At 35.5% G+C, this 22,702-nt stretch overlaps 2 protein-coding genes across 2 annotated transcripts; both read left to right on the top strand.

Moving 5' to 3' along the window:
- The first annotated feature begins 1,666 nt into the window (after nucleotides 1-1,666).
- On the top strand, nucleotides 1,667-10,041 carry LOC144444971 (uncharacterized). The gene is made up of 6 exons (XM_078134521.1): nucleotides 1,667-1,994; nucleotides 2,867-3,460; nucleotides 4,192-4,389; nucleotides 5,778-5,869; nucleotides 6,624-6,897; nucleotides 9,818-10,041. Exons 1-6 carry the CDS (start codon nucleotides 1,667-1,669, stop codon nucleotides 10,039-10,041), a joined length of 1,710 nt encoding a protein of 569 aa, XP_077990647.1.
- A 3,623-nt stretch (nucleotides 10,042-13,664) lies between these two features.
- On the top strand, nucleotides 13,665-20,970 carry LOC144444970 (uncharacterized). The gene is made up of 6 exons (XM_078134519.1): nucleotides 13,665-13,992; nucleotides 14,835-15,431; nucleotides 15,980-16,177; nucleotides 17,167-17,258; nucleotides 18,031-18,298; nucleotides 19,819-20,970. Exons 1-6 carry the CDS (start codon nucleotides 13,665-13,667, stop codon nucleotides 20,040-20,042), a joined length of 1,707 nt encoding a protein of 568 aa, XP_077990645.1. The 3' UTR covers nucleotides 20,043-20,970.
- The last annotated feature ends 1,732 nt before the right edge of the window (nucleotides 20,971-22,702 follow it).

The following is a 22,702-nucleotide window of genomic DNA, read 5'->3' as shown; positions in this document are numbered from 1 at the left end:
AAAGAATTGTGGTCGATATGTTCTGCTGATGATATACGTACATATATCACTGATGAATAGACTAACTCTAGATAGAACTCTATATAGAATCCTGAACACTGCATGAGACATAAACAGTGACACCCTTTAGCTTATGGCTCATGCAGCGTTCGGGGTTTGAGAAGGGATGGACGCAATTTGTCCCGAATTATATAGTTACCCGTGTGTGAATATTGGTTCACTTAAATCAAACTCAGTGTTTCCTTCCCAGGATTTAAATTTAATTTGTCGTAGCGAAGTAGACTTGTAATTTGCGAATAACATCTGATGAGCAACAATCACACACGGCACTCAGGCTGTATGCCACTCATTATCCCAACAACAATCTGACATTGTAAAGGGGAATGTCACTCCAGAAATAGAGATATTTCCATAAACTATGGGTTCTGGAGAGTCATTTCATGATTTTACATCACCTACGTGCGATTTGAGAGAGAAGTATCAAGTTGATTTTGTGCAGTTCTTTTGCCTTTATAGGGTATATTTGCTATTGACTATTGCACCGTGGGAGTCAGCAGAGGTAATGTATGCAAGTTGCACACTGAATATTCACGAGTCTTGAGTGAGTGCAGAGTGAGTGTAACCTTTAGCATGTTTAGGGGCAGGATCAATTATGTAATCATGTCATAGACCCTACATGTGTAGGGTCTATGGCTCAAAGTAGGATAATAAACTAAATTCTTTTACTTTGTGCTGGGGGTTGAGCAATTTTAGATCTCATTCTACAAAATCAATTAAAACCATTTTGTGTACCCCTAAAAACAAATATTTTTTATTTAAAATGTCATCATGGTGGAAATTGATTTTTAAATCACCGAAATTTGTAGTCCGTGTGCGATGAAAGGTAAAATTTTTAGCAGAATCGAGAGGCCAGGGTCCTGTAAATTACGTATACTGAGTGTTTATTGTCATTTAAGATTGATTTGGGTGTTTTTTGAGGCTTGAAAAGAGGGACAGAGAAAGACCTAGGGTGAACCCTTGTGGGTTTTTTTTATAGTGATGGGTACAAAAAACCATATCTAGTATACCTCCATGAGTATCTGTTTATTTGCTGGTTTATTTAATTATTTTATTTGTTCCTATACCTGTCGTTGATTTGGGTGTTTTTGAGGCTTGAAAAGAGGGACAGAGAAAGACCTAGAGTGAACCCTTCTGTTTTTAAAGTGATGGGTACAAAAAACATATCTAGTATACCCCCACGAGCATCTGTTTATTTGCTGGTTTATTTAATTATTTTATTTGTTCCTATACCTGTCGTTCGTTAGCTTGTTCATTTGTCATTTATTTGATAGTTTATTTTTATTTGTTTTGTTTTGTTTTGTTTTTCACACGGTTCCTGGGTCCCCTGTGCCCGGTATATCAAAGTTTCCAACCAATATTTCTAAATACTAATACGTAAATGTGCACAACAGACAGTGTAAAGCGTTACTTTGTAAAGGGCGCTTACGTCATACAATGTTCACGTACCAAAGGTTAACTGAGGACACGCTACGCCATGGGTACGTGAAGGAAAGGCCAACGTTCAACAGCTACAAACAGGCGTAGGGTTTCCTTTTCAGACATGATCAGCCCTTCTTAAATAGACAAGGCAGACGCTTGTGGGAAATTACCAGTCCCTTCTATAGTCATGGCAGACGCTGGTGAGAAAACGCAAGTTAAACACAAAATTCTCGTATTTTCAAAGCTTGATTCTTTCACAACAGCCAAGGACAAGGTACAGAAACAAATAGAAGGTATTGTAGCCGAACGTGTTGGTTATTTTCAACATGGCGTCGAGGTAGTGAACTGCAATCAAAATGAATCGCTGTATGTGGCAAACCTACGCACCGCAACAGCCGTTGTTGTTATCGACGCCCGTCAAACGCGTACTCTCGTGACGCCGTATAGACGAGACCCTAACGTCGACCACTGGAGTGAATTAGATATGCTCTATCGAAATAAAACGAAACCAAAAGGTAGGTTCCACGCCACGTTCAAGCAGGGTTACTTTTATTTTACAGTTGAAACACAAATTGGTATTTGACACAAATTTATTCCAGGCTATACTGAACAATATTCTTATAGCAATCTACCAAATGTTGGGCATCCTCTTACAAGTTACATATAAGACATTGCCAATACACTATGACACGATTATTTCGTGCATATGCGGGAAGTTGACGATCAGAACAGGAGCGACACCCATGTTACTATGACATGTCCACAGGTCAAAGGTTATCTACATGTGAAATTGGGAAAATTATTATGAAATGGGAACTTGTGTCGCCACTTGACAAATGCCACCCATAAATTCCTTGCTTGCTGAGGGTCAGAATGGGTCATAGTGTAAAAAAAAAACCCAGTGTAATAAAAAATAACAAGTGCATTCAAACAACATGAACATCACAGTTTTTGCTAGTTCTGGATGTATACAGTATACGCTACGAGGTTCGACAGGTCTTCCCCCTAAGACGTGTCGAAATTTGTAGCGTACATCCAGAGCTAAGTTTTTGCCTGTCCTCAGGTTTCGGCCTTCAATGACATTTTGATATGAACTAATATAAAGACGGTCAAATGAATGTTGTCAGTTGATTAAAACATATCCAGTAGGTTTGTATGGTTAGGGTGTATGTCATCTAACAAGTATATTATTTTTGTTAAGATAATAAGTCTTTATCTTCAAATAGATATTTGTCCAAATCTTAATTCATTACAAATTTCTTTTACAGTAATATAGATGGGTAAAATTTAACATTTGTAAAATCTTTCTACTGAAAGCTTTCGATTTTTATAATTTTGTTTTAATAAAATCACCAATCAGTTGAATTGTTTTATCTATAATTTGCAGGGTCAATTCTTCTCGTGATTTACGGAGACGAGATGTCTAAAAACCTTGACAGTCGTCAACTTTTAGCTGATCAGTGGAAATCGGTTTGGAAATACAATGATGAAAGGGCATCGTGTCTTGCTGATAAGAATCGATGTTTCAGCATATGGGACAAGTTTAATGATTTCCAGAAGTCAACGATACAAGAATACTTAGAGGCCTTGGTAGCTGTTCCAATGTATGACAGTAGCGATGCTGTCTTAGTGTGTGGTGAAAATGAAGAACAATCAATAGAAAAATACCTCAAAACTCATCCATTTATATCAAATGTTGTTGACACAGTCACAGAGGAAGTTTCGGGGACAAGAATTCAACAATTTTATTATCTGTCATTTGATGAAGATGTTCAAAAAGATAAAAGTTTGACAATACATTACTGTCATGACTCTGTATTGGAACCTTGCGACGAACAAAAAGTAAAAGGAGCATGTCCCAAGATACCGAAAAGGAAATACTCTCAGTGTATCCTCCTCTGTGATGAAGTGAAATATCAGGAATATCAAAGAGATAGGCTTGTGGGCATAACGAATGTGATTGAGATATTGAAAGGCAAAGGTATGTATATGTACATTTTGTACATGTGTAACCAATGTTTTATATGTACTGTAAAGCGCTTTGAGCACGGTGTGGAAAAGCGCTATATAAGAATCGAACATTATTATTATTATTATTACTGGTAGTTTGCTTAACTGGTAATATTTTGGCCAATAACAGAGTCACGAGAAATCACTTGCAGGCTAGGCCTCTCATTTTCTCCAAGTACAAGGTCAGGTAATGGGCCTAACTGGCCAGACCTATCCCCTGATACTGGGTATGAGTCCAGCCAGCAAGTGACATCTAGAGACAATGTTGTGGATGCATGACTACCAGTGGGTATCAATACTATACACATAATAACATCAGATAAAATTGCAATTACATTCATGGTGATGTGTCATTAAAAGTGAAAATGTATCATGAACTCTCCATCAAGAGATTACAAGATATTTGTATGAACTCATTGGGAAACCAGTAAATCAGGAAAAAATTACATTTTTAGAATGAAATTACTACCCCTGTAAACAACCACTAACATCCTGTCTCGTGATTTGTTGAGTACAGGCTATATCATATATTGTCTGTTTCTTTTCAGTTACTTAAAACCTCTCCATACGGTGTAGAGAAGTAAAATTATTGTCAAACATAAGCATGATTACTATTTCAAACTATGTCTTGAAATTATCAGTTATTGTCAGTCATTGTCGAATATATTAACCTTTAAATTGTTTTATCATTGTTAACTGAAGGCCTCGAGACTACCGGGTTGCGAATTGGTTGCATACCCTTTTTCAGCTGTAAGAATAAGTTGGAATTTATCAAGGCTCGTCTTCTCCCATCCTTGAAGTCGACAATTGATAATCTAAAGGGTAAAGAGGAACATTTCCTTGATTTACAAACAGAGGATCGTGTATTTGAACTCTACGGTCTGAATACTCTACACCCAGGTAAGCCTATAATTATACCATGCATGACTATTTTAAACAACATGAAAAGGGATTACAACTTCAGGAAATAGAGGTATAAAGTTCGGGTATGGAGATTCATTTCATGATTTTGCATCGCACAATTTTTACTTGGTTGCCAAGAAACACCAAATTGAAACTCTTTTTTTACCACTATTGTTCTTTCAGTGGTCCACCATTGCATCATGGGTCTTAGCAGACATGAATATTTATTAGATGCACACTGAATATTGATGACTCCTAAGAGCTTATTTCCTTTAGAACCTGAAGCTTATAAAAATAACTTTATTTCCTGGCGATTTGTTCCCCAAAACTCAGACATGAATTCATCTACTTCCTGTACCTCATAGCTTGGTTTCCATAGAAATAGTTTACCAACAATTTGAACTAAGACACCTTGGAGTCATCCTAACTTTCACAATACAGGTAGAGACTTGGAAAGTTTGTGATCTTTCATTTAATCCATCTTTCAGGTGATTGTGAATTAAATCTTGTGTGATTACAAGAATGATGGTTACAACAAATAAGTGACTGGACAACTCTGCAACTGCCTGGCTGATATTGATTATTCAGTATAATTATATTATACCAGTATGTTGATGGCGCAAATCGTGAGTTCTGATTGGTCTAGACATCGAACTAGCGCATCTAAAATGAGCGATAATGCACAGTTGGCACGTGTCCAAATTTTGATGTTCACTGTTCGTCTAGAACATTGTAGTCCGTGCAGGGATGGGGGCGCAAATAAAACCAGAAAATGTTGCGTCTTATCTTGTTTCCGATATTTTCAATATACTGGCATAATATAATAGCGATAAACCACCCACTGGGAATGGTATACCACTCGGTTTTGACCAGTGAACTCAATATATGCACTCGCTATCGCTCGTGCATATATTTCGTTCACTGGTCAAAACCTCTTGGTATACCATCCCCAGGGGTGGTTTATTGCTTAAATAATGACTAACTAATTTATCTCATACTAGTATGGGAGGGTGCTTATAAAGCCAGGCAGTCTACACTCAAGTACAGATAAGAAAAAGTATAGACTGCCCAGCTATAGTGCCCTCCCATACTAGTAGCATTGACCAGCAATGGGTTACAACTGACTATGCAGAAAATTTAGTCGATGCCAATGTTGTTATCAGTTTGGCCATCTACAGTCCTCACATAATTATAGAAACCTGTTTTGTATAGTGGTCTGAGTATGTTTCTTATTGTTGCTGATACTGTGAGAGATTTCAGTATTAGTTTTTTGAAATTAGTTATTTAAGAATTTTGACAAAACAGTTACCATTTTACTGTCTCCTTAGCATACACATGTTGCTTGTAATTGAATATCTATACTATAATATCTATACTTTCCTCAGTGTCAATAAGTGCGGTGAGCTGTAACCAAGGAGTAGCACTGTGCAGCATGTCAGAAGACGCTAATAGTGCAGTGTTGAAGTTTCTCGAAAAGGTAACCTCACAATTGAAATCTAAGCTTCTTTGTTGATTATTCATGATGATACTGGTCAGATTATGCCTACATTTGTTATCTGCATACACCCCTTTAAAAGGGAACGCAACTTCAGGAAAGAAAGGTATTGTCATAATGTCTTGTTCTCGAGTCATTTCATTATTTCACATCATGTAATTTTCACTGGGTAACAAAGAAACACCAAATTGAAACTCTATTGTTCTTTAAGCGATACACCATTGCATGATGGGTCTTAGCAGACATTATTATTCATTAGATGAACACTGAATATTAATGACACCCATGAGCTTATTTCCTTATTGCTTGCACATTGAATATTCATCACTATAATTCTGAAGGAAGATTTGAACAATTTTTACAAATTGATCCTAAATAATGTCTCCACCACGTACAAAAGGTAATCGATCAGGAGGATTTTGCCTATGAGTTTTTTACACACATTTGCATGCATACACATACACACACACACATATATATATATATATATACATAGATACATACATACTCTATCTCTGCCACTGTCTCGCTGTCTCATTCTCTTCTCTTCTCCCATTTTAACCATGCATGTCTTAGATATGCTAAATAATTGTTAATGTTTAAAAAGCGTGAAAACAAAAAAGCAATAAAAATTGTTTGTATCAGAGATATCTAATCTACAGTATTTACTGATCCATATCACTATCATATGTTGATTAATATTTTATATGTTATCCTCTTTTTGCTTTTATGTAAGATTCTTCAAAGGCGCAAACAGGCTACTGAAGGTAAATGCAAGGATGGAATGTCATATAATATCCATGAATTCATTGGTTTGATGGTTTTTGAGTTCGTCTTCCAAAATCAAGATGCTAAAGATACCAACAGAGAGATTGTTAGACGTGAAGATATAACTAAACAGCAAATCCTGGCGGGAACATTAAGAAAATGGGTCATGAGTGATCGGAAACTTCATGTCATCATTTGTGTGCAAAAGGGTGATACGAGTACAGAGATTTTGAAAGTAGAGGGTAAGATCTTATCTCAACATTCTTATAGCATATGTGATATATACCCATTACAGTACAAACGTATAAGAAGAGAAAACCTCAGTTGTAAACCATCATGTATCATTGTAACATGTAACCGTTTGAACCACCATTGTTTGATCCTTCATCCTGAAATCTTAGACTGTAGCATTATAGAAAATAGATTTAAAGTGGCACAAGCTGAGTTTTTTGACTCAAGTGAAAGTACAAAACATTCAAGTATAATCTTAATGTTGATGCATGTCTTCTGTAGCATTATGATTGTCTTCTGGCATTGTTAGAACAGGTGACTGCATAGTTGGAATTTCCTGAACATTTTTTACCTCCCGTAAGGGTACGGGAGGTATTAAAAGGGGAATGTCTGTCTGTGTGTCTGTGTCTCTGTGTCTCTGTGTCTCTGTCTGTCTGTGTCATTAGGGTAATGGCTAGACCTGATTAGGTTTTGAGCCAGATCTGTTAATGTTTAATTAGAGAAATTTGCATATTAATGAAATCAACTAATTATGCAATATCTTAAGACTGCATACTTCAATTTCAATATAATTTAGTATATTCGTTAAACATAACAACATACATTTGTCCTATAAAATTTGTTGATGTACCTTACAGCGTTAATGAATAATTTGCATAATTAATTATTTTTGGTAATTAGGCTATATCTGAAGAATGCATACTTCAAATTCAACATAGTTTAGAACATACATTAACCATAAGAAAAAACACATATGTCCTATCAAGTTTGTTGATGTACCTTACAGTGTTAATGAATAATTTGCATAATTAATGATTTTCGGTATTTAGGCTATATCTTAAGAATACATACTTCAATTTCAATGCAATTCAGTACACATGTTAACCTTAACAATCGCATATGTCCTGTAATTCTTGTTGATGTACCTTTCAGTGTTAATGAATAATTTGCATAATTATTGATTCTTGGTAATTAGGCTATATCTTACGACTGCATACTTCAATTTCAATACAATTCAGTACACATGTTAACCTTAACAATCGCATATGTCCTGTAATTCTTGTTGATGTACCTTTCAGTGTTAATGAATAATTTGCATAATTATTGATTCTTGGTAATTAGGCTATATCTTACGACTGCATACTTCAATTTCAATACAATTCAGTACATACATTAACCATAACAAATTGTGTATGTCCTATAATGTTAGTTGATGTACCTTACAGTGTTAATGAATAATTTGCAAAATTAATGATTTTCGGTAATTAGGCTATATCTTAAGACTGCATACTTCAATTTCAATACAATTTAGTACATATGTTAATCATAACAAAGCAGATATGTCCTATAAAACTTTTGATATAGCTTACAGTTTTAATGAAAAATTTGCATAATTAATGATTTTAGGTAACTAGGTTGTATCTTAAAAATGCAAGCTTCAAATTTCGTATAATATGATACATATATCAACCATAATAATACGCACCTGTCCTATGAAGTTTGTTGCTACAACTTTTACCTTTAATGAGTATTTTGAATAATGAAAGATATTCAGTAATTAAGCAGTATCATACACTCTTACATACATTAACCTAAGAAAGCACACTTGTCCAAAAACAAAGCCTGTTACCATTGTTTGTTTTTTTTAATTTAATGAGTTATTTGCATAATTAGTGATTCCCTTACGGGAGGCATTCAGTTTAAATCTGGTTATATGTATAATAATTTATATCATCGGATCACTGTATTTATGAGTTATATCTTAATACCGGGTGTGAGTTCAGTCAATTGCAAGTGGTGGTTAAGTGAACTTCAGTAAGTACAATACTGTAGATACTTTTTAAATATACAGTAAAAACTACACCAAAATACTTAATCAGCTTGTGCCCCTTTAAAGTAAATGGTTCAATGCAGGGTCTATGTTTTTAGACTGAAGCCTAGAGGAAAGACTTCCTTTGTCTCTTTTGTTGGATCTCCCCTTCTGTAATGCCATTCATAATTTTGTATCGTGTTAAATTGTTCTCCTTTATTTTCAACAGGATGTGAATATTACAACGACTGACATCGGACCATTGACGAACAGAACCTGTTAACAAAGAGGGAAAGTAAACAAATGAATTGGATTAATCACTTAGCACAGCATGTTGGTAATACAGAGAAACAAGTACTACATTCCATCATTCGATAAGGATAGTTGTATGGCCTCTTTATTTAATAGTTCATGTTCACAAACAAATCTGAAGTTCTCCTGGCATTTCCTGTACATGCAAAGAGGGCATAAAACAGTTCTTATCAAACCATGAAATGTAATAAAAGTCCCTGTACTTCCAACATGCTGTACCAAGTGCTATTATAAGCTAATTCATTTGTTTACTTTACCTATTTGTAAGTTTCCGTTCGTCAGTGGTCTGATGTCTGTGGCTGTAAATGTACCCAGGTAAAGGACTGAACAAATAAATTAAAGCTAGACATCTTGTAATACCATACGAATAAACATAACCTCAATACACTGGTTTAAATAATAAGCATAGTACTCAGCAAGATGTATCCAAAAACTTACAAAACTGACAATGATTTGTACTGAAATTTGACAAATCACACTGATTGATTACATTACTACATGTATATTTGATAACATTTAGTGCACAAGATGATATAGTCTAGCTGCAACACCTCAGGCTTTCTTCTCAACATTCTGTTTCAGAAGGTGCAATCGAGGGCTATCACCCTACCCTCCCTAGCGACTTTCATTTGCCTTCACAGTGAGCAGAATAACCAAAGGGGTCTAGCAGCATAACTAAAGATGACATAGCTAAATGTGTACATAGAGTTGTGGATATTTGAACTCAGATTTACGTGGAAGTACACTTTCATAGAACAATATATTAGTATATTAAATACTAATGCCATTCTTTTATTTCTTACCTTTAGATATACAGAGTATTAAAATTCCTCTCTTCCATATAACTATACCAGAAGGAACTCCAAATGCAGCTGGAAAAGGTGATGGTTCCCTGTCTACAGCTCAGGGCGCAGGTCAATTCATCTGTGATTTTGACAGTGAAGACAACGAAACCAATGACAATGTGCATGCGTTCTACACAATATTATCCATGGCAAAAGAATACATGTACTCCAGTAAGGCCAGCAAATGAGTGTCTGGGGGAGACATTGTTGCCAGACAGCAATACTGTACAGTGAAATGGTACTACAGTGACATGGAAGTCTAAAATGGGTGACTGAATGAAACTATTCCTTTTAAAACTGTCAGTCTCTATTAGACAATCACACAGTGTCACATAAGTTCAATAAACGTACTTCGTTCATTTAGGGGAAGGGGGTCTGGTATCAATACAATTGCTGTACATAATTTTTACACTTCTAACCAAATTTTGAAAACCCCACGCCCCCAATGATAACATGTTCTGTATTTAATACTGAGATGTTGATAAGCTGATTAAAATTCTAATGTGATATACAGTGCGGGGTTTCCTGTTAGTATTCTAATGTGTTTACCATGTTTTTACATTGTACACTTTTCACCATGGTTTACATCATATATAAACTTGTTGATGTTACATTTTGTGAATGTTTGTTAAGGGGGAGGGGTTTTTTGGATTAAACGGAGTTCACGTGTGACAGTCACATTATGTGACGTCCCGGTCATAGATAAGCTACACAACATAGTTATCAGACAATAATGAACACATAGTTTGGGAAATATGGTGGATGAATAAGTTAATTAACAACCAACTTTCTAGTAACTAAAAGATTCGACAACATTTCACGTTCGTCGACACATATGAAATATAAGTTATTGGAATGTTGCAGAGTTACAGGGGGGGGGGGTTGGATTAAGAAATCGGTTCATTACTAGTAGTTATTACCCATTGTTCTTGCGTTCAAGGATTTAAGAAAGTTGCCATCAGTTGAAATTTAAGGCGATTTAATGTTTGTTTTTGCTAAGATTGGGGAACTCTGGTAACAGAAAGGGGTAAAAGTTGCAGTTTCCCATACAATCTATCATAATTTTGTATGGGAACCCCTGGTAAAATTCCTGATTTGAAACCAATCAATCCAGCAGTTTCTCACTTAAGTTGTTCACACACACAGGCAGACAGGCAGGCAGGCAGGCAGACAGACAGACAGACAGACAGACAGACAGACAGACAGACAGACAGACAGACAAAAACCTGATGCCTATAGCACGCTGAACCTTGGTTCAGTTGTGCTAAACCCAGTGTGATTAGACTAATGTAATGTTTCACTGTTTGGAATTCAGCAAATGTTTCAACCAATACCAAGGCGTACAACTGTTCATATTTTAGCACTTCGAGTGGTTTAGCATGAAATTCTTTCCACTACAATATAATATACTCTCAGAAAATAGCTAAGTAATTAGCACTCCTTCTCATTTTCACCTTCCAAAGGGAAGGTTATGTTGTACTTTTGTCTGTCTTTGGACATCTCTCAAAAACGACCAATATAATGAAACTTGCTACACATCCTTCTTTTAATGACAAGAACTGATTAGGTTTTGGAAATATTATATGAATATTAATGAGTCATTTGCATAATTACTGATTTTCAGTAGACTTAAAGGGGAACACCACTTTAAGAAATTTTTAAGTATTTTCAGAAATGTTTGAGTTCTGGTCGTTTCATGATTTTATACCACAAACATTACTCACTGACAAGAAACACCAAATGGCAAATCGAAACTATTTCACCTCTAATGTTCTAGCAGTAGTACACTTGTCTAGTATGGCTTTACAGACATGAATATGTATTAGATGAACAATATTCATGACTCCTAAGTTCTCATTACCTTCAGATAGATAATCAGGAATATGCATTATATGACTTTCATCCGGAAATTCACCGAGAAAAAGAAACAAGATGTCAAACATCAGCCAATTTCAAACATTCGTAAAAAAAAATACAGACGCACTGATTTATGCTGTGAAGTTACAGAAATGTTTTTTTTTTTATTATGGAGCAAATAAAAGAAAGGAAAATACATCAATATCCTTGGCTTTATACACTCATAATTGTGTAGTTAACATTTTTACGGTTATCTATACAGCATGTACAAATTAAACACATTCTGCCTAAAACGACCATCTAGCTTACAACGATAGTTTACACAAAAACGTTTCTACAACTCTGGCTTTCTACATCAGACAAATATACAAGGAACATTTGCATATACACTAAGAATATTTCAAGTACTAGAAATTTATGTTAAGGCCAGAAAAAAAGCTGTTCAACGGGCAACATAACCCGACACATTGGGTAGGTAGGTCGATTTTTTTTTGATTTTTTTTTTACAAAGGATGTAAAAACAAACCACATGTAATGATGGCAAAACATTTGAAGTCGAGTTTACATTGTACTTATTCACTCATTTTGAGTTTATCTCTTGCAATTTGTCTGTATGGCAATTGATTTCCATCAGCTCTAGTTAGGAAATGTGTACAATTTACGGTTAAACAAATTTTGTAGCTCCTCTCAAAATATGTTAAGACCCACTAAATGAAACTCCAGAATTATTTTAGCCACTCCTTCTGTCACCTACACTATAGAGGAGATATAAAATTATATATGGTAGCACAGGTACAATGATGCATTAAAAATAAGTGATAATCAACTACAATAACAGTCCAAATGATATTACTTGACAAAGGATGTGCATTTCACATGGATACTTGTAAGGAGATGTCTCATAATTAGCTCTGACCTATGAAGGGAGGTACTTAGTCAGCCACCTTCCATCTTGCTTTGGGAGAAAAACAATTATTACCGTGATTGCTACTGATTGGAAGGATACATCCTCAAAAATGCAAACTTTTTTGAAAATAAAACAATATAGGAGGCCATTTAGAGGCATAAAATATCAAACAAAAAACATAATTATAAAGTCTTACAAAGCTTGAATGTGGTTTTAAAATACCAGAATTGAGAGACAATTATGACATGCAGTACATTTTATCTGGCTATGAAGTGTATTTTGTTGTGGCAAAGCTGAACGATATTTTGCAGATGTGGTAAATGACTTCTCCTGAACTTTAATTTGATTCCAAAAAAATCATGAATAAAGAAAGAGTAAAACATTTGAAGACCTTCACACTATCAGACTTTTGATGGCCCAATGACTGCCCTTCCCATGGTCATAAAGTTTTGCTCATTTCGTTTAGTGAATATCGGATATGCAACAGTTTAATTTTATCTCAATTCATGCTTGTATGCATCATCAGAGCAAAGTAAACCACTGACAGTACATAATTTGGAATTGACTCAAATGTATATTGTTACATGTACTATTCAGAAAATGTAAAGAAATTCCCTTAATTTTGAAAGTGTGCATTTCACTGACATGCAAAGCCAGCATGATGATATTTTGCCCATCACGTAGACAATAGCCCAGTGCTAAAAAGCAAATTAATGTTTTGGTATTTTACCTCTGTCTCTAGTGATAAGTGGAGATACGTATATACCCTTTCCATGGGAGTACCCCCCCCCCCCCACGGGAATATTTCCAACCAATTTTTATAAATACTAATACGTAAATGTGCACAACAGACAGTGAAAGTGTTACATTGTAAAGGGCGCTTACGTCATACAATGTTCACTTACCAAAGGTTAGCTGAGGACATGCTACGCCATGGGTACGTGAAGGAAAGGCCAACGCTCAACAGCTAGAAACAGGCGTAGCGTTTCCTTTTCAGACGTGATCAGCCCTTCTTTAGCCAAGGCAAATGACAATCCTTCTATAGTCATGGCAGACGCTGGTGAGAAACCGCAAGTTAAACACAAAATTCTCGTATTTTCAAAGCTTGATTCTTTCACAGCAGCCAGGGGCGAGGTACAGAAACAAATAGAAGGTATTGTAGCCGAACGTGATGGTTATTTTCAACATGGCGTCGAGGTAGTGAACTGCAATCAAAATGAATCGTTGTATGTGGCAAACCTACGCACTGTAACAGCCGTTGTTGTTATCGACGCCCGTCAAACACGTACTCTCGTCACGCCGTATAGACGACACCCTAACGTCGACCACTGGAGTGAATTGGATATGCTCTATCGAAATAAAACGAAACCAAAAGGTAGGTACCACCTTATTATACTGACTTACGGTTACTTTTATTTTACAGTTGAAACACAAATCTACCAAATGTTGGGCATCCTCTTACATGTACAAGTTATATGTAAGGCATTGCCAATGCAGTATGACACGACTATTTCGTGCATATGCGGGAAGTTGACGATCAGCACAGGAGCGACACCCATGTACGTTACTATGACATGCCCAAAGGTCAAAGGTTATCTACATGTGAAATTGGGAAATTTATTATGAAATGGGAACTTGAGTCGCCATAACCATAACACTTGACAAATGTCACCCATACATTCCTTACCTGCTGAGGGTCAGAATGGGTCATAGTGTAAAAAAAAAAAAAAACAGTGTAATAAAAAATAACAAGTGCATTCGAACAACATGAACATCACAGTTTTTGCTAGTTCTGGATGTATACAGTATACGCTACGAGGTTCGACACGTCTTCCCCCTAAGACGTGTCGAAATTTGTAGCGTACATCCAGAGCTAAGTTTTTGCCTGTCCTCAGGTTTCGGCCTTCAATGACATTTTGATATGAAGTAATATAAAGACGGTCAAATGAATGTTGTCAGTTGATTAAAACATATTCAGTAGGTTTGTATGGTTAGGGTGTATGTCATCTAACAAGTATATTATTTTTGTTAAGATAATAAGTCTTATCTTCAAATAGATATTTGTCCAAATCTTAATTCATTACAAATTTCTTTTACAGTAATATATATGGGTAAACATTACATTTGTAAAATCTTTCTACTGAAAGCATTCGATTTTTATAATTTTGTTTTAATAAAATCATCAATCAGTTGAATCGTTTTATCTATCATTTGCAGGGTCAATTCTTCTGGTGATTTACGGAGACGAGATGTCTAAAAACCTTGACAGTCGTCAACTTTTAGCTGATCAGTGGAAATCGGTTTGGAAATACAATGATGAAAGGGCATCGTGTCTTGCTGATAAGAATCGATGTTTCAGCATATGGGACAAGTTTAACGATTTCCAGAAGTCAACGATACAAGAATACTTAGAGTCCTTGGTAGCTGTTCCAATGTATGACAGTAGTGATACTGTCTTAGTGTGTGGTGAAAATGAAGAACAATCAATAGAAAAATACCTCAAAACTCATCCATTTATATCAAATGTTGTTGACACAGTCACAGAGGAAGTTTCGGGGACAAGAATTCAACAATTTTATTATCTGTCATTTGATGAAGATGTTCGAAAAGATAAAAGTTTGACAATACATTACTGTCATGACTCTGTATTGGAACCTTGTGACGAACAAAAAGTAAAAGGAGCATGTCCCAAGTTACCCAAAAGGAAATACTCTTTATGTATCCTCCACTGTGATGAAGTGAAATACCAGGAATACCAAAGAGATTGGCGTAAACTAATGATAGAGAATATGGATGAAAAATTGAAGGACAAAGGTATTTATATCTACCTATATGCAACCAGTGTTTTGTATATATTTTGCTCAACTGGTGGTATGTGGCCCACAATGTAGTCATACGAATCACTTGCCGGCTAGGCCTATTGTTTTCCCCAAGTACTAAGGAATATGATGGACCTAACTGGCCAGGCATACTGGGTATGAGTCCAGCCAGCAAGTGACATCTAGCGACTCTAATGTTGTGGATGACTACCAGTGGGTATCAACACTATACATAATAATATCAGATCAGATGAAATTGCAACTGCTATGGTAATGTGTCAGTAAAAGTTAAACAGTCATGTATCATGAACTCTCCATAAAGAGATTACAAGATATTTGTATGAACTCATTGGGAAACCAGTAAATCAGGAAAAATTATATGTTTAAAAGGAAATTACTACCCCTGTAAACAACCACTAACAAAAATTATTGTCAAACATAAGCATGATAAACTATTTAAAACTATGTCTTGAAATTATCAGTTATCGTCAGTCATTGTCGAATATATTAACCTTTCAATTGTTTTATCATTGTTAACTGAAGGCCTCGAGACTACCGGGTTGCGAATTGGTTTCATACCCTATTTCAGCTGTAAGAATAAGTTAGAATTTATCAAGGCTTGTCTTCTCCCATCCTTGAAGTCGACAATTGATAATCTAAAGGGTAAAGAGGGACATTTCCTTGATTTACAAACAGAGGATCGTGTATTTGAACTCTACGGTCTGAATACTCTACACCCAGGTAAGCCTATAATTATACCAGGCATGACCAACAACATGAAAAGGGATTGCAACTACAGGAAATAGAGGCATAAAGTCCGGGTATGGAGATTCATTTCATGATTTTGCATCACACAATTTTTACTTGGTTGCGAAGAAACACCAAATTGAAACTCTTTTTCACCACTATTGTTCTTTCAGTGGTCCACCATTGCATCATGGGTCTCAGCAGACATGAATATTTATTAGATGCACACTGAATATTTATGACACCTAAGAGCTTATTTCCTTTAGAACCTGAAGTTTATGAAAATAACTTTATTTCCTGGCGTTTTGTTCCCCAGAAAATGAATCAAAACTCAGACATGAATTCATCTACTTCCTGTACTTCATAGCTTGGTTTCCATAGAAATAGTTTACCAACATTTTGAAGTAAGACACCTTGGAGTCATCCTAACTTTCACAATACAAAGTCTTTAATCCATCTTTGAGGTGATTGTGAATTAAATATTGAGTGGTTACCAGAATAATGGTTAAAACAAATAAGTGACTGGACAACTCTGCAACTGCCTGACTGATATTGATACTCATTATTGATAAATAGATGAACTATTTGACTAACTAATTTGTCTCCTACTAGTACAGGAGGGCGCTTATAAAGCCAGGCAGTCTACACTCAAGTACAGATAAGGAAAGTATAGACTGACCAGCTATAGTGCCCTCCCATACTAGTAGCATTGACCAGCAATGGGTTACAACTGACTATACAGACAATTTAGTCGATGCCAATGTTGTTATCAGTTTGGCCAGCTACAGTCCTCACATAATTATAGAAACCTGTTTTGTATAGTGGTCTGAGTATGCTTCTTATTGTTGCTGATACTGTGAGAGATTTCAGTATTAGTTTTTTTGAAATTAGTTATTTTAAGAATTTTGACAAAACAGTGACCATTTTACTGTCTCCTTAGCATACACATGTTGCTTGTAATTGAATATCTATACTTTCCTCAGTGTCAATAAGTGCGGTGAGCTGTAACCAAGGAGTAGCACTGTGCAGCATGTCAGAAGAAGCTAATAGTGCAGTGTTGAAGTTTCTCGAAAAGGTAACCTCACAATTGAAATCTAAGCTTCTTTGTTGATTATTCATGATGATACTGGTCAGATTATGCCTACATTTGTTATCTGCATATATCCCTATACTCCAGGAAAGAAAGGTATTTTCATAAACTTAGGGGTCTGGAGAGTCATTTCATGATTTCACATCACACAATTTTCTTTCAGTTGCCAACAAACCTTTTCACCTCTATTGTTCTTTTAAGTGATACACCATTGTATTGTGGGTCTTAGCAGACATAATTATTCATTAGATGCAAACTGAATATTGATAACTCCTAAGAGCTTACTTCCTTATTGGTTGCACATTGAATATTCATCACTATTATTCTAAAGGAAGGTTTGAACAATTTTCCAACTCGACATCCATATAATGTCTCCAACACATACAAAGGTAAACAATCAGGAGGTTTTTGCCTATAAGCTTTTTACACACATCTGCGCGCATGCATGTATGCACGAACGCACTTACATATGTACGCATGCACTCATGCATGCACACACACACACACAAAACAAGCACATATGCACACATATATGTGTACATAGATACATACATACTCTCTCTCTCCTCTCTTCTCTCACCATACATGTCTTAGATATAATACTAAATAATTGTTAATTGTTAAAAATGTGAAAACAAACATGCAAAAATGTATGATTGTATCAGAGATATTTAATCTACAGTATTTACTGATCCATGTCACTTTTATCATATATTGATTAATGTTTTATATGTTTTTCTCTTTTTGCTTATGCAAGATTCTTCAAAGTCCCAAAATGACTACTAAAGGTAAATGCAAGGATGGAATGTCATATAATATCCATGAATTAATTGGTTTGATGGTTTTTGAGTTCGTCTTCCAACATCAAGGTGCTAAAGACACCGACAGAGAAAATATAACTAAAGAGCAAATCCTGGCAGGAACACTAAGAAAAAAGCTCCCCTTTAGTGACCGGAAACTTCATGCCATCATTTGTGTGCAAAAGGGCAACTTAAATACGAGTACAGAGATTTTGAAAGATAAGGGTAAGATCTCATCTCAACATCTTTATAGCATATGTGATATATACTCATTATAGTACAAACGTATAAGAAGAGAAAACCTCAGTTGTAAACCACCATTGTTTGAACCTTCATCCTAAAGTCTTTGACTGTAGCATTATAGTATATAGAGTTAAAGTGGCACAAGCCGAGTTTATAATTTTTTTGACTCAAGTGAAAGTACAAAACATTCTATTATAATCTTAATGTTGATGCATGTCTTGTATAGCATTATGATTGTCTTCTGGCATTGTTAGGTGATTGCATAGTAGCAATTTCCTGAACATTTTTATACGTATAGTAATCTATATCATCGGATCACTGTATTTATGAGTTATATCTTAATACTGGGTGTGAGTTCAGTCAATTGCAAGTGGTGGTTAAGTTAGTTTCAGTAAGTACAATACTGTGGGTACTTTTTAAATATACAGTAAAAACTACGCCAAAATACTTAATCAGCTTGTGCCCCTTTAAAGTGAATGGTTCAACGCAGTGTCTATGTTGTAGACTGAAGCCTAAAGGAAAGACTTCCTTTGTCTCTTTTGTTGGATCTCCCCTTCTGTAATGCCATTCATAATTTTGTATCGTGTTCTATTGTTCTCCTTTATTTTCAACAGGATGTGAATATTACAACCACTGACATCAGACCGTTGACGAACGGAACCTGTTAACAAAGAGGGAAAGTAGACAAATGAATTGGATTAATTACTTAGCACAACATGTTGGTAATACAGAGAAACAAGTACTACATTCCATCATTCGATAAGAACAGTTGTATTGCCTCTCTACATAATAGTTCATGTTCACAAACAAAGTTGAAGTTCCCCTGGCAATTCCTGTACATGCAAAGAGGGCATAAAACAGTTCTTATCAAACCATGAAATGTAATAAAAGTATCTGTACTTCCAACATGCTGTGCCAAGTGTTATTAAGCCAATTCATTTGTTTACTCCTATTTGTAAGTTTCCGTTCATCAGTGGTCTGATGTCTGTGGCTGTAAATGTACCCAGGTAAAGGACTGAACAAATCAATTAGAGCTAGACATCTTGTAATACCATACGAATAAACATAACCTCAATACACTGATTTAAATAATAAGCATAGTACTCAGCAAGATGTATCCAAAAACTGACAAAACTGACCATGATTTGTACTGAAATTTGACAAATCACACTGATTGATTACATTACTACATGTATATTTGATAACATTTAGTGCAAAAGATGACATAGTCTAGCTGTTACACCTCAGGCTTTCTTCTCAACATTCTGTTTCAGAAAGGTGCAATCGAGGGCTATCACCCTACCCTCCCTAGCGACTTTCATTTGCCTTCACAGTGAGCAGAATAACCAAAGGGGTCTAGCAGCATAACTAAAGATGACATAGCTAAATGTGTACATAGAGCTGTGGATATTTGAACTCAGATTTACGTGGAAGTACACTTTCATGGAACAATATATTAGTATATTAAATACTAATGCCATTCTTTTATTTCTTACCTTTAGATATACAGAGTATTAAAATTCCTCTCTTCCATATAACTATACCAGAAGGAACTCCAAATGCAGCTGGAAAAGATGATGGTTCCCTCTCTACAGCTCAGGGCGCAGGTCAATTCATCTGTGATTTTGACAGTGAAGACAACGAAACCAATGACAATGTGCATGCGTTCTACACAATATTATCCATGGCAAAAGAATACATGTACTCCAGTAAGGCCAGCAAATGAGTGTCTGGGGAGACATTGTTGCCAGACAGCAATACAGTACAGTGAAATGGTACTACAGTGACATGGAAGTCTAAAATGGGTGACTGAATGAAACTGTGTTCCTTTTAAAACTGTCAGTCTCTATTAGACAATCACACAGTGTCACATAAGTTCAATAAACGTACTTCGTTCATTTAGGGGAAGGGGGTCTGGTATCAATACAATTGCTGTACATAATTTTTACACTTCTAACCAAATTTTGAAAACCCCACGCCTCCAATGATAACATGTTCTGTATTTAATACTGAGATGTTGATAAGCTGATTAAAATTCCAATGTGATATACAGTGCGGGGTTTCCTGTTAGTATTCTAATGTGTTTACCATGTTTTTACATTGTACACTTTTCTCCATGGTTTACATCATATATAAACGTGTTGATGTTACATTTTGTGAATGTTTGTTAAGGGAGAGGGGTTTTTGGATTAAACGGAGTTCACGTGTGACAGTCACATTGTGTGACGTCCCTTAAGTCATAGATAAGCTATACAACATAGTTATCAGAGAATAATGAACACAAACATTCGACGACATTTCACGTTCGTTGACACACATGAAATATAAGTTATTGGAATGTTGCAGTTACGGGGGGGGGGGGGGTAGTGGATTAAGAAAGCGGTTCATTACTAGTAGTTACCCATTGTTCTTGCGTTCAAGGATTTAAGAAAGTTGTCATCAGTTGAAATTTAGGTCGATTCAGTGTTTTTGCTAAGATTGGGGAACTCTGGTAACAGAAAGGGGTAAAAGTTGCAGTTTCCCATACAATCTATCATAATTTTGTTTGGGAACCCCTGGTAAAATTCCTGATTTGAAATCAATCAATCCAGCAGTTTCTCACATAAGTTGTTCACACACACACACACACACACAGGCAGACAGACAGACAGACAGACAAAACCTGATGCCTATAGCACGCTGAACCTCAGTTCAGTTGTGCTAAACCCAGTGTGATTAGACTAATGTAATGTTTCACTGTTTGGAATTCAGCAAATGTTTCAACCAATACCAAGGCGTACAACTGTTCATATTTTAGCATTTAGAGTAGTTTAGCATGAAATTCTTTCCCATATACTCGAAAAATAGCTAAGTAATTAGCACTTTTTTTTCTCATTTTTACCTCCCAAAGGGAAGGTTATGTTGTACTTTTCTGTCTTTGGACATCTCTCAAAAACGACCAATATAATGAAACTTGCTACACATCCTTCTTTTAATGACAAGAACTGATTAGGTTTTGGAAATATTATATGAATATTAATGAGTCATTAGCATAATTACTGATTTTCAGTAGACTTAAAGGGGAACACCACTTTAAGAAATTTAAAGTATTTTCAGAAACGTTTTGAGTTCTGGTCGTTTCATGATTTTATACCACAAACATTACTCACCGACAAGAAACACCAAATGGCAAATCGAAACTATTTCACCTCTAATGTTCTAGCAGTAGTACACTTGCCTGGTATGGCTTTACAGACATGAATATGTATTAGATGAACAATATTCATGACTCCTAAGTTCTTATTACCTTCAGATAGATAATCAGGAATATGCATTATATGACTTTCATCCGGAAATTCACCGAGAAAAAGAAACAAGATGTCAAACATTGGCCAATTTCAAACATTCGTAAAAAAAAATACAGATGCACTGATTTATGCTGTGAAGTTACAGAAATGTTTTTTTTTTATTATGGAGCAAATAAAAGAAAGGAAAATACATCAATATCCTTGGCTTTATACACTCATAATTGTGTAGTTAACATTTTTACGGTTATCTATACAGCATGTACAAATTAAACACATTCTGCCTAAAACGACCATCTAGCTTACAACGATAGTTTACACAAAAACGTTTCTACAACTCTGGCTTTCTACATCAGACAAATATACAAGGAACATTTGCATATACACTAAGAATATTTCAAGTACTAGAAATTTATGTTAAGGTAGTTATTTTTTTTTTTAAACTCAATCTACAAGTTTGCCATCTTTCGCAATCAAGTATCGGCTTCCCCCATTATACACAATCTTGAAATTCACACAGGTGGCATTTTAGTTAAGTCTACCGCTACAATGCTATCACTATCTATATAACTGCTGTGACTGCAACCGACATATCTTTTGTAAAAATGGTCAAAAACTGATTCAAACGTGTGTAAGGTTTTTTTTAGTTAAGAATTCGGCATCAACTCGTCATTTGAGTTTACAGCCGATGTGATGTACAGAGCCAACGGTAATGTTGAAGCGATGTTTATTGATAATTACTACTTTTCATCCAGGGAGTAGCAATGGCAGTGTTTAAAACATCTTAAATGGACAATTCCTTGTGCCATCTCAATTTTCAACATATCTTGCTTGTCAATGGTGCAATTAAAAAAAAATTCTCTTTCCTTCTGTAGCTGTACTGAAATTCTTATTTCACATTATCAACTACTTTTGTTTTAGAAACACGCATTTAAGTAAAACAGTATTGCATACATTGGCAGCGTCGATTTAAGATTTGTCTTTCAAGCCAACTTACAAGGAGTAACTCTTTGAGGCAAGAAAAATAACAATTAATTAAGATTAAGGCTCTGATTAGATTTGAGTAGAAACATGTCAATTTTTCCTCATCGTTGGTCACAGA

This window comes from Glandiceps talaboti, chromosome 13 (genome assembly GCF_964340395.1).
Source record: "Glandiceps talaboti chromosome 13, keGlaTala1.1, whole genome shotgun sequence".
Taxonomy (NCBI): Eukaryota; Metazoa; Hemichordata; class Enteropneusta; family Spengelidae; genus Glandiceps; species Glandiceps talaboti.
The sequence above is the reverse complement of the archived record's forward strand: the minus strand, read 5'-3'. Positions and strand labels throughout refer to the sequence as shown.